This window comes from Notolabrus celidotus, chromosome 7 (assembly GCF_009762535.1).
Source record: "Notolabrus celidotus isolate fNotCel1 chromosome 7, fNotCel1.pri, whole genome shotgun sequence".
NCBI lineage: Eukaryota > Metazoa > Chordata > Actinopteri > Labriformes > Labridae > Notolabrus > Notolabrus celidotus.
Window position 1 is genome coordinate 26,316,383 of NC_048278.1, and position 13,468 is coordinate 26,329,850.

General features: G+C 41.3%; 1 protein-coding gene across 3 annotated transcripts in view; it reads right to left on the bottom strand.

Annotated features, from left to right (window-relative positions):
- Nucleotides 1–4,412: 4,412 nt before the first annotated feature.
- Nucleotides 4,413–13,468, bottom strand: part of fbxw7 (F-box and WD repeat domain containing 7) — a 158,850-nt gene continuing 149,794 nt past the window's right edge. For all 3 annotated transcript variants that reach the window (XM_034687129.1, XM_034687127.1, XM_034687128.1), the window contains 3 exons: nucleotides 12,504–12,729; nucleotides 11,185–11,395; nucleotides 4,413–6,821 (listed from right to left, as the gene is read on the bottom strand). In XM_034687129.1, coding sequence (XP_034543020.1) covers nucleotides 6,553–6,821; nucleotides 11,185–11,395; nucleotides 12,504–12,729 — 706 coding nt within the window. In that variant the 3' untranslated portion in view covers nucleotides 4,413–6,552. The remainder of the gene's footprint in view (nucleotides 6,822–11,184; nucleotides 11,396–12,503; nucleotides 12,730–13,468) is intronic.

Sequence of the window (13,468 nt, forward strand, 5' to 3'; positions counted from 1 at the left end):
TCTCCAAAGGATTGGGTTGGTGCAAATCTAATTATCCAGGACCTTTATTTCTGCACATAAAAGCAAGCAATAAACACAACACACATGCATCCAAACATACCACTAAAAGTCAGTCATTTAACAGGATGCATTTTGAATATTAACCAGAAGAAACTGAATTTCAGGTGGATAAGATGAGGTTTTCCTGTGAATGTACACAACTCTTACAAGCCTCAACAGACAGGACCAGAAGAGGAGGGCATCCTATCCTCTTTAATTGAGGTGCGGCATAATGTGTGCTCTATGCTGCCAGCAGAAACTGCCAAATGGAAACTTAAGAGTAAAGTTTGTGTTCACACATTCAGCTCAGCCCCAAATTTTCTGGACGTTTTTAGGAGTTCTGTGCAAATACAGCGTATGAGTACTGTAAGAGGAGAATCGTCCTCTAACGTTTCAAAAGAGTTTGGTATGGAGACACAAAGGTGCATCACTCGCAGTTTTCTCAGAACCCCCGGACAATCATCCAAGAGGATTTAACTTGAATCAATGTCTAAAACCAGACATTTGCATGCAAGTGCAGCTAACAATTACACTTTGATGTGTGAACCCCATTCTTGCTTCTGAAGTTGCTGGTAAGGCTGTAAATTAAGAAAGCACACAGAAAAGGAAGTGTTGGCCAGAAGTTTCTATTCACTAACTGTTGACGACACTGGAAGCCCTGAAAGTTAGCTGTTTCTCTCAGAAGCTGTTTCGTCATCAGACGATAGGCTTACTTGAGATTGCATGCTGTAGTAATTCTTTGGAGCAAGTAAAAACAAGAACTGCAAGCTTAAAAAGCCAGAGTGAAAAAATAAGAAGGAGACAAGGTGAACTGGAGGTGAGATTTTAACTGTCAGGTTTAATATCTGATAACAGTTGAATACTAGCTAACATTAGCCTCAAGGGCCAAACTGTTTACTGTTGCTTTAAAGCAGCACCAGCTGCTTCCTCTCCTTGTAGACTCTTGTCAATGTGTAGCATGTTTGTTATCGTTGAGCAGCTTCAATTAATCTGCAGTCTGTTCAGGACTCTGTTAACTTCTTACATAAACTAAACATTGGTACCAACAATGGAGACCATGTATAGTTTTTCAGAGAGGCATTATCCAGGACTGCTGTTTTTTTGACCCATCATTCTTCCTCTTCATACCTAGGCTCCTACCAACAATACAACGGGATTGCCGACAGTTTGCTTGAAGATTTGTAATGCTTTATAGAAGCTTATGTAGCCTGGAGCTGCCAGCCTAAAGCGGAGATGAGAAGTAGCATTAAATGGTCTGCTATTATATCTTCATCGTTACTCTACTGCTACTTATTTTATATTGACACTTATAGTTTTAAGTCTCAACAATGCTGACTCAAGTGACATCATTTAACCCTAGAACACTATCGCCGGGTGATTTTCACCCGAGCAAACACATTTACATGATTTTCATTATGTTGCGTTTGTCTGAGGGTCATGGTTCCCTGGGTAGCTTCAGCATTGTCTTTGACATCTTTGAAGGCGTGTGTTTCCCTACTCCAAAACCCCCTTTTCCTACAGGCACGTGTTTGGGTGATTTTCACCCGGCAATAGAGATTTTTTGTTTCTCTCTCCTGATGCTGTTTGTGTGTTAAGGAGACTGTGCCTTCTCCAGGGAAGTGTCACATGTCCCAGGAATGGGTGGACCGAACACCAAGTTTCCAGTTTCATCATTTTTCTTTCTTGGAATTTTTGGTCCCGAATCCCAAATTCTTCAGTAATTTTGGTGCATTTTTATAGGATCCCCTTATGATAATTTTTCTTCATTTTGTTAGTAATGGCACAGTTTAAAATAAAAGAACACTACTCTATTGTGTCTTGTATTGTCATATTTTGATGACAAGTGCTTTTTATTGGGTATTTTATATTGGGTAAAAAACACCCAGTGTTAGTGATTGTGTTACTAATTTTAGCGACAGTGTTCTAGGGTTAAGGCAGTATGTGGACTTTAGCATATCTCCCTGTGGAGCCACATGAGGCTTGACAAAACCTTTCCTACATGTGAAGAAGTACTTCCCAAGATTGGACTTGGTGTAAAGCTGTTGCACTTGACCTTTAATTGCTTTTTTTTTAAACACAAGAATGTGATTGTCAGGATCAAATTGGAGTCTAGTTTTGATATTTTTTAAGTTTTAACATTCTGAGTGTACTTGTTTTCACCAGTATTAATTCAATAAGTTGATCAGTACGGTGAGAAAATAACAGTGACAGATTTTCATCATCATACCTACCTCACAGGTTTGTTGAAGCATTTTGTGTCCATGTATGAAACCAAACACACAGCTTGTAAACAAATGACCCGTTCCAAAAACTCGATTACTATCCTCCATGCCGGGTCAGTGGAGCGGAGCCGCAGCTTGCACAACACGAGTGGATCCTGGGAACAAACAGGCACACACATGGTAACCCTGCCAACCAAAGTGGAAACTCCCCCACGCGTTCATTCATGTGAGGATGTACGACCCTCGCTGCTTCCTCACAATACCGCTTATACTACTGAACTGTGAGGCCCCGACACAGACGAGCTATCACCAGGCAACATGCAGGCGGGAATCCACAGCAAGGACTCTGTTTCTGCTGCGAGCTGCAGTGAGCTGAACGACCAGTGACAAATAACAGTGTAGATATAATTGACACTGATGAAAAAACACTGAGGGTCATGGGGGAATTGGTTCTCTTCCTTCCTAGTGCTTTAGACTAGAGAGGATTGAGTGCAACATGTTCTCCTGTTTGGAAATAATAATCAGGGGTTCAATTGAAAACTACTCCATTATCATGTTTTCACCGGGCAGATTTATCTTGCGTCATTACTTTTTCATTATAAAAAAAAAATGGTTTTTTTATATATGCAAAAAAAACCCTGAAACTAAAGAGCGAATACAGAGTGCGTACCTCCATCGAGGCTGTACACTGTCCTTGAAGTGTAACCAAAGAATTAATGTTTTTGATCTACAATAATAAATTATAGTGAGGAAAAGCTAAAATCTCAGTCTGCTCTTCAGGCAAACTCCAGGGCTTCAGCTTTTATATGTTTGTTAGTCATGCCAGAAAATATAACTTCTAATAGAATCTCAACCTTATATCAATATTAAAACCTGTTGGTATGAAGCGATAAAGTGCTGATCAGTTAACAGTGTGTATTCAATAAACTGTTAATCTCATTGTGTTGAAATGAGCAGGATCAATCCATTGTGAAAGATGGCATCAGACTTCACATAAAAATCTCCCTCAAACTGTGTAAAATAAATGTTAACATCCTTGCAGTTGTTGTAAGAAGCTGTGGAACGTGTAGGTAGTGCAATTTTGAAATAACCCCTAGCAGCTAATAATTTAATGTGGGCAGGTCTCCGTCTATTACTGCAAAATGTCCAACACTCTTGTGATACAAGGTGCATTATGGATTAATATAGATTTCAACGGATTGGCCAGGATCAAATATAACAAACACCTAATCCTGCTATTCTAAATGAGTATAGAGTAGATACTGATATCTGATCCATGCATTCGTAGGAGATGGTGCCCATTAGAAGCCCAAGCAGGTGTTTGGCTATCAATCGAACTCTTTAAGACAGTTTATTTTAATAGAAAAGGCAAAAACGTAAATCAATAAATGTTATCCATAAGAAGCGAGCACAAGAAAATATTTGGAATTTGTACCAAAATTAAGTAACTTTACCACTAAAACCTAAATGGGTATTTTTTCCATCCTTACTTATGATACCTACATTTATTTTTCTCCCCAAACAGAGGTTCTTGATTGTGTTTACAGTTATTCTTTTGGCATTTTTGCCTCTATTGATAGGACAGCTGAAAAGAAGAGAGGGGGGTAATGCAGCAAATGGTTGTGACTGGGAGTCGAAGCTGGGACTGCTGTAGCCTCTGTACATGGGGTACACCAATGCAACCCCTTCTTTTAGGCAAGTTTAACTGAAGTTCAAGAACTCTTCAAAGAACATTCATTTAGCCCAACCATCAGTGTCAGACACTTCAAACTGCAATTATCAAATCTTAACTGTTACAAAGTACTATCTAATTTTCATTTTTGGAGTTTTTGTGTCATTAAAATTATGTTTCTAAACTTTAAGTACTTTGGGGGAACCCTGCATTACGTTAAACCAAACTTCTTTTTCCAGCTGGGCTAAATTGAACCGTCATTGAAGGGGGAACCAGTTCATTATTGGACCTTTCCCCTGATATTCTGATTTTTAGTAACCTTGAAATTAGTCTACACCACTTTAAGAGCGCTGTGATAAATCTGACCTGAACTGTGATAACTTTAAAAGTATTCCTTCATGCTTCTTATTAACCAAATAATTTGCTTTATTGAACATATAAGATGCCTTCACACAGGTAACAAAAACAGACAACTGATATGCTTGAAATGAAAAAAGAAAAAACCCACATTTTATTGCACTTAAGTTATAAGAAAATAAAATTCTAAGTGAATCAAACAAATACACAATCCCTTTAAGGTTTTTTCTGTCTGTTTTCTTTTTTGCCAGGCAGTTTACATGAACTGAAAAAATAAAACACCTGCAACAAATCTGATTTCTCAAACCAGATCATAAATTAAAACAGAGGGAGAAAACAACGAGAGGAGATAGAGCGAGATTGTTTTCTTTTTTTCTCTTTTTTAATATACAGTGTTATACCACTTTCACAGTTCAGCTTGAGTTGTGACTCTTGGAGATTGAGACGATTTTTCGTTTGGCTACAATGTCTCTGTTCACGTTTTGTTGCCTTTTTGTGTTTTTATTTTTCCCACTGACGATCCACAAGGCCGCTGATTTTATCTGCAACATGTAACACTAAGACTCCTGCAGCCTGTCAGTTGATGCTTGTGATGGTCTCCTCTGTTGTTTCAGACATCTTTGAATGGAACAACAATCACACACGGATACGAACAGTTCTTTCATTCAAAACCGATACATCTGCTAGTTTTTTTTCTTTGCCAGTCCACACAGCATTTGTACATTTCCCCAAAGGACAGGCTGAGAGAGCTTTGTCCCAAGGAATGTGTTTACAAGTTGCCCGTTAACACGCTAACACACGCACTCATGCACGCACACACACGCACGCCAACAGTGTACATCCCCTTGTTTCCTCTCTGAAGGCGATCCTGTCAGAATCTGTTGGATGCGCTCCCTCCTCTCAGCCTCGTAGAGGCACGTTTGGCTCAAGTTTCAGTGGCAAAAAAAACAAACGAAATAAAACAAAAATGTTGGATGTTACCTTTTGTCATCTTTTGTCTCTCAAAGTCCAAACATATAGAGTTCAATTTGGAATTTTGCCTGGGACTAAAACGTCACAGCAAGTAAAAGTTCCCTCTCTCTCTCTTTCTCTCTCTCTCTCTTTTTCCCGTTCATCTAGCAGCATAAATACAGTTTGGCCACTGGGGGAAACAGAAGAGGGGAAGGGGTTAAGGGAGGGGAGGTTTCAGGGGCATTAATCCACAACGCTTAGAGCAAACAACCTTCTCTCGTCACAGCACCGGCATTGAGGAAACCACCCCAAGAAAACTCTGAAAAATCTGGACAGCATGGATGTTTGTGGGGAGTCAGAGCTCCAAAACCAACCTTGAGATGTGGAAAACAGAGCAGAAGAACTAACAACTCAAATAAAAAGATGAGAAAAGAACCCATGTGACATAGTGACAGCAAACCTACACAGAGCAGCTTTCTAATACTGGGATTTGTTGCTGTTGGCAACCGCAAGGACAGAAAATAAACAAAAGAGAGGGTAACCCCTTTCATATGATAAACCAAGAACATATTGTAATTCACAGTTGTGTTTGTGTGCGATATTGTAAAGAAATCAAACAAGTGAAACCAAGTGGAGAACTAAAAGAACGGAAATGGAGTGACAAGAAACGAGCCTGAGAACAGGCTGAACCAACAAGAAGCTTGTCAAACTGTGAGTGGAATTTTAGCTTCAACACCTTCCTAAACTTTCTGATTTATATCTCTGTGTGTGTGTGTGTGTGTGTGTGTGTGTGTGTGTGTGTGTGTGTGTGTGTGTGTGGGCGCGCACTGATGGGAGAGGGGGGGTTTGTGTGGAGGGGGGGTCTTTTAAAAAATAATATATCTCTGTACATCTCAAAATCTGTCAGGCTTGAGCAAAACCAAGTCTCTGCGCGAAGTCGACCCTGAACCGAAAGGGTTACGAGTCGCTTCAGAAGAGTTCAGTCGTCCTTTCTTTCCTCCTCTCTTCTTTCCCAAATCCAGGGACAGATCAGACGTCCTCTCTCTCCCCTATTGGTTTAAAGCCCGATCCCCTCCGCCTGCACCTATTTTTGTAGGGGGTCAAAAGCAGGGGCTGACCCATGTGTAGGTAACATTTGCCCAAAGGGAGACAAAGGGGGAAGATGATGGCAGAGGACAGGACAGGTTGTTGCAGATTTAGCGAGTTTGGGTGAAGAGTGTTGGGCGTTCCAGGTGCCTCATCTCCCATTCCCTCTCTATTCCTTCCTCTCTGTGGTTCTCTCTCTTTGTTCTTCCCCACTGCAAACCCTTCTCACTTCATGTCCACGTCAAAGTCCAGCACCAGCAGCTTGGTCTCCTCCGTGCCATTGCGGCTGCCCACGGCGCACACCAGCTTGGTGTTGGAGGCTCTGATGCGCCACACCACACCACCGCTGCCGCCGCTTTCCAGGGTCACAAGGTTACGGATGAACTCGCCCGTCTTTAGGTCCCACAGTTTAACCGTGCCATCGTCCGAGCTGGTGATGACAAAGTTCTTGTTGAACTGGAGGCACGTGACGGCGCTCTGGTGCTTGTGGGGACCTGAAAACAGAGAAACAGAGGGGTTAGTGGGAAGTACTAAGAAATACGAGGGAAATGACTTGTCTTTTTACCTCTGAAGGAACTTTACAACAACCCTGATACACTTTAATGAACTTCAGAGTTTTATCCAAATTTCTACCAGAGGGACTACGATAAAAATTTAGTTCCTCAGCCATATGTCCTGCCCCTCTTACAGTCCCTACCTCAGGGGTTCAAGTCTCTGATAGTCTCAGAAATATCTGGAGCAGTTTAAGCAGCACTTTATAGTGTGTCATAAACAAGCCTTGAGGTTGAACAAGATCTGTGAAAGTTGAATTAACAGTTTCTTCCTCTCATAAACTGCGAGTTCTTTCAACAGTGTTTCAACATTTGAAAGTCTTTCATACAAGTAAAACATTTAGTCAGACAGGAAGCAAGACCTGGTTGTTATTATGAATATTTGGATGGACTCTTTTTGAAAATATATTGCTGTGTATTTCATATTAAAGAAATCAAGGCACAGTAAAAGTGAAACAGCACAGATTTTTTTCACAGCCGTGATGCCCTGAAGAGTTTTTACACGTGTCCACTCCTCCAAACAAATGTGCAGGAAGCTGCTGGATTTAGTTTTCTAATAGCTGACATTTTGTTGTTCCCTGCCGTGTGGGTCTGCTCCTCCCTCCATCACAGTCACCACACTTTACTCTCCTCATTTACAGGTTGGAAAATACTGAGGTTTTTTTACATCCCTTTGGCATCTCATAAAGACACACATTATGTTTATCTCTGTTACAGACAGTCAGAGAGCAGTGGAGAGAGACAGCAATGTAATCTGGCTCCTATGTGATTTCTATCAGTCCCAGACTGTTGAGAGGAAGCTTCACAGCTCTGCACAATGATTGACGCCCATAAAATGAGTCAATTAGTACAAAAATGAGAAAACACAGACACAGAACACTCTCTCTGCGGATACATACACCACCACAAACCTCATATGATTCCTCGATTGGAGGATTTTAAAACTAGGATAAAGGATCATGTTTTAGAGCTTAACACTGCTAATTTATAAATCGATGTAATAGCTACTTGTCACTATATGTTTTGTCCTGTTCAGCCCCTGTCCTGGGGCGGCAGTAGCTCAGTCCATAGGGACTTGGCTTGGGAATCGGAGGGTCAAAGGTATGGATGAAGTTTGGCAAGTGGACTGGTGGTTGGAGAGGTGCTGGTTCACTTGCCTGGGCACTGCCAATGTGCCCTTGAGCAAGGCACTGAACCCCCAACTGCTTGGGGTGCGCTGGTTGATGGCAGCATCCTCACTGTGACATCTCTCCCTATGTGCATGTCCAATGCATGTTTGTGCAAAAAAACTGTGTGTGTAGCATGACCAAAAAAATGTAATTTCCCCCATGGGGATTATTAATAAAGTACATTTCTTTCTTTCTTTCTTTCTTTCTTTCTTTCTTTCTTTCTTTCTATTTGTGAAACTTTTTATTTTGCTGTCTTGGCCAGGACTCCCTTGTTAAAGAGACATTGTATCTCAATGGGACTATTCCTGGTAAAATAAAAACAAATATGGGTATGCATTATTTAAGGAAAAACCTTATTTATTTTGCTTTTCATCACTATTAATGGTATGTCCAACCATGGTCTGTGTTCACAGCCTCTTTCTGTACCAGCACAATATGCAAGTTGGAAATCATAGCAAAATTCAACATTGTGGGTGCCTAGGACTATCATTTTTCTTGCCACCGTATCATAACAGGTGTTGATAATTGTCGATTTTTTACTAGTATTGTATCCAAGCTTAAAATTCTGGTAATGTGACGCCTCTATATATGACATGCAAAAATGGTTAAAAAAGCCCCCAAAACATATACATGTATATAAATACTGTAACACTGTGTGTTCATCACAAGTTGAGTACATGTGTCTTGCCTTTGTAGCATTTTCAGCCTCCATTTCTACCTCAGTTCATCTCCTCTCTAACATGTATTCAAGCATCACAGCTAGAAGGCCAACAAAAACATAAAGAAGGGCTGTTATGTAGCATAGAGTTTGTTACTGGAGCCACCATTTCCAAAGGAAATGTATCACAAGAGGAAAGCGTTGTGGCAAAGAACCCAAGTACAGAACAAAAAACAAAAACAAAACCTCAGTAAGCCCACGAGACAAAGGGAAAATTCCTCTTTGTTATTTCTGGTGCTGTTGTGTGTGTGTGTGGTGAGCTCTCTTACTCCTACAGCCCGGATTTAGGACGAGCTGCACAGAGATGCCAAGACAGGCCCGTCACTGTCATGGAGGCTAAGCAGCCCCAGCTACACCTCCGTCTGCTCCTTCTGCGCTCTGTCAGCTGGCAGGAGGCCACAGTTACAGCGATGATGGCGGCTTCACTGCCTGCACTGAGCTGACTTTATGTCTGACTGTACGTGCGCTGTGACTTAAGATTTCCCCAAAGGCTTGAAAATGATATCTTAATTAGATCAATTAGGGCAACACAAAACACAAACACAAACAAGCGCAGAATCAAGTGCTGGCAAATGATGAGGGTTTTTTTTATTACTTTGATTTTTAAAGCAGCTTTTTCATTCAGACATATTTAATTTCTTTCTGCTTCTACAATCAATTTGAAGAGAAAATTTGCTGAAACCTCACCATCATTGAGCCTTAACATCTTTTCAATTTCTTTCCCCAGTATGATCAAAGGCTGCGTTATTTAACCCAGTACACAATACTGATCTGCAACCCCCATCATGCCTGCCTCTCCCTTCCTCTTCCTCCCCTCTCTGCATTTCCACAACAAAGCCAGCTCCATCATTACCTATGCTCTCTCTAGTTGACAGTGAAGACCTTGTTGTCTGCCTCTTGTCTTATAAAAACACAACAATGAATGGCAGAAAATGTCCACTGACCTAATTATGTGACCTACAAAGTTCCCCGGCCCCCTTTCTCTTCACTATAGTCACACAAACCCACTCACACACACACACACATCCTCCCTACGGCCGGTCTTATCCCTCCCTCTCTCTTCAGACTCTCACTGGGGCATCTCTTTGTTCAGTGGGTGTGTGTTGGTGTTTGTAGCAGCAGCATACTGGGTTGTAGTCTGCTAATGAGGGTATTTAGGGGTGGGGCACTGCTGGTTGCTGCTGCTATTCAGCTGAGGATTTCAAACTTCCTGTGAGGCGCTAATGGAGTTTGAAACTATTTAAACAGACACAAAGGAAATGAGGCTGTAATCAGGATCAGCAGGAGCACAAGGTGTTAGCTCAGTACTGCTTCACACTTGTGCAAACACACATCCAACCAAGTCATTTAGACTGGGTTTAATTGGTCCATGAGGTTCAAGCTATCTTCAAACTTATGGTCCGTATGTTGCTGAAGAGTTCAGTTGCCATTTGGTATGACTGGTTACATTATCACAGATCCATATTTGCACATTTACAGTTAGCACTGATGCAGATTTAGTTCTCATGGCAAAAGAGCAGTGTCACCTTTATTTCAGCAGCTCTTTGAGGAAAACTCAAACGTCTGCTTGGGCTCAAGAGAGAACTGACTTCAGTGATTCCCCCAATCACTGAAGTCAGTTCTCTCTTGAGCCCAAGCAGACGTTTGAGTTTTCCTCAGTGTCCCTTTAAGGTACTGGGAGGGGATCGCTTTACGTCAATGAAACAATAACATCATCACTCTTGTTAGTTGGCACAAGAGTCACTAGTCAGATTAGCTAATAATTAGCATTTATATTATCGCAAGCCCACAATGCTAGGCAATGCTGGGCAATGCTGTAGCACAGCGAGCCACCATTAGCTGGGGGTGTAGCTGGGGTTAATTTTATACTGCTATAATACCATAATGCTCTACTATCTGGATGTAAACATGCACAGACAAAAGATGTCATCTCTCACGTTTGGCAGTGTCTTGATTCAGAAAATGGAGGTTGTGTTTGGTTAAACTAACGTATAACCATTCGACTGGAGTAATGTGTAGCCAGCACTTTGTGACCGTGTTTAGCCGGGCAGAAATACTGTGCTAAATTTTAATTGTTCATTTGTTGTTGTGTTCTCTCACTTTTAGACTATTCGCCTATTCTAAACTTTATTTGACTAGGACATTAGTCTCTTTTAAAATCAGTTTTATACGTATATGTATATAAGTGTCAATTAATAGTCAAAGTTTCTGGGAAGACTCAAAGTTCTACTGAAATACACTACTAATCAGCAACACTTGAATGCAGCATTAAACTCATTCATGCCCTCATCTGTTTCCCACTATAGACGCAAATTACATCTACTAGATATATTTGCATCATTACTCTACATAGATATATGTAAACACAAACATAGCTGCTGTTGCCAGAGCGTACTGGGAGGACTCATTGTGGACTCACCTTGCAGTGTTTGCAGGCACTGGCCCGTCTTGATGTCCCAAATCTTGACAGTGGAGTCTGCGTTGCCTGAGACCAGGATGTTGTCTTTGAGCTCCATACCGCTGGTAAGGGACTGATGCCCCGTCAGCGTGTGGATGCAGTTGCCGGTCTCCACGTCCCAGACTCTTATAGACGTGTCCAATGAGCCGCTCACCACATGGATCCCATCAAACTGGAGACAGAGAGGACCAAAAGATCAGCTTCAATACCTGTTTATTTTAATCCCAGTTGATGAGAAAGTGGCTGACTATCGAGATACTAACTGTCACCCTAACTTGTAATTGATGCCTACACAGCATACTTTGTTTCTATTAGCAAACTTGAGATTAAACTCATTGAAATGAATGAATTTTATTGATCTGTGAAGCATCTCTTTTTGTTCCAAGTGGAGCGCACAACACTTTAAAAGCCAAATGATGCAGCAGGCTTCAAAAAACAATCTATCAGTGGGAGCAGTAAACAGCCTCCTCTCTGAGGGTGATGGCATGAGCTGAAAGTGCACTGTAATCACACAGAGTGGGTGAGAGGACATCTTAAAGGACATGGAGGAGTGAATACACACTCCCATATATACACACTTACAAACACATTTGGAGAGGAGGCATTGAAACTGTAATAAAGAGTATAAAAACACAAGTGCAACCAGATCATATCCAGCTGTTTATGGCTATTTGGCCTATTTGATGTGGCTCACTGTCCCAGAATCAAGGACAGATTGTAGAGAAGACAGTCCTCGACCCAGTTACACCAGCTGTTCATACATGCAAACTTCGCCTGGTTATAAAAGGTGGAGATTGCCACTAGATAGAAAACTGCATTTCTATTGGTTGGCCAAACAAGTGTTTCCATGAACCAGTTGTTGCATTAAAGTTCAGGACAAGGGAAGGTATTCTTCAACTTGTAAGGGCTCAACTCTTTTTATCTTAAGATTTAAAATCAGCATGTTAAAGATAACTCCAGAAACAAATAAATTAATGAATAGATAGATCGTTTTACAAGTAGTGGAGGCAGATGGTCGTTTTCCAATGATCAAGGTTCCGTTCGCTGTGAAAAGGCAGTGTTTTCTTTCCTCGTCATTAAATGTTGCCAGTTGCTTGCTCATGTTGTATTAATGTTGGGTCACTTTAAATGATAAGACACCTGCTCTGTCTCTAAACTGATTGAAGTAGCTTGTGCAAATCATTCCCCTTGTGTTATTCAATGCTAATTGTGCATATCCAGTCTTAAAGTCATTCTTGGAGCTGTAGATGGAGCTCTATTATGTGTGTGAAGCCACTCACCTGTAATGAGTACACTCTGTTGGTGTGGCCCTGCAGCGTGTGGAGGCAGGTCTCTGTCTCAGGGTCCCAAACTTTGACCATGAAGTCGTAGGCACCGCTGACCACCCGTCGCCCGTCGTACTGGACGCAGCGCACCGCCGCCACATGGCCCATGAGGACGTGTAAACACTGACCTGTCTCAATGTCCCAGACTCGTAGCGTGGCGTCACGAGAGCCACTGACCACCCTGAGAGAAAAAAACACAGCAAGGCAAAAGACGTTGAGTTAGGTGTGTAGTAGAGTGTTAAGTTTTAAGAGACAGTTGGGGATGAAGAGTTGATAAAACACAACTTCTGATTCTTTACTTACAGAATTTAAGAGAGGTATTTTATGTTGAGCTTCACTTTCTACAAAGAAAGACATCGCCTATTCTGCGAAAGTGGATTCAATAGCCTACACAACACCTATATTCACACATTGATACCTTGGCAGCTCCACTGACAGAATAATGACACAGGTATGTACATTTTCTTTCACTCCTCTGACAACGAGTAACTCTTAGTGTCACATTCATGTTCATACTTGAATGTTCAAAAACACCCGTTTAACTGTACCAGCTGCCCTCCAGCAGTGTCTTCAACCAGAATATGAAAAGAAAAGATTTATGACAGGTTATAGAAAAGGAAAGTCCCTTAAGGTAAGATTGTTATTTAAGTTTTACATCTCCCAGGTTATAACTTTAAGAACAATTTGTACGAAGAGTATTATGCAGAAAAAGAAACTTACGACAACAACTGACATTTCTTTATTAGTTTCCACGAAATTTCCAACACCCTCAATAAAAACCTGAGTCAGACATTCCTCCAGATTAAAAAAATATCTCTGTGCTGTAAATATACACCCAGCTCATACTCTGTATTTAAAAAAAGCCCTGCAGCGCTACATAGATGGAAATCACCAACATGTTATTCACTGTGGGTCTGCAG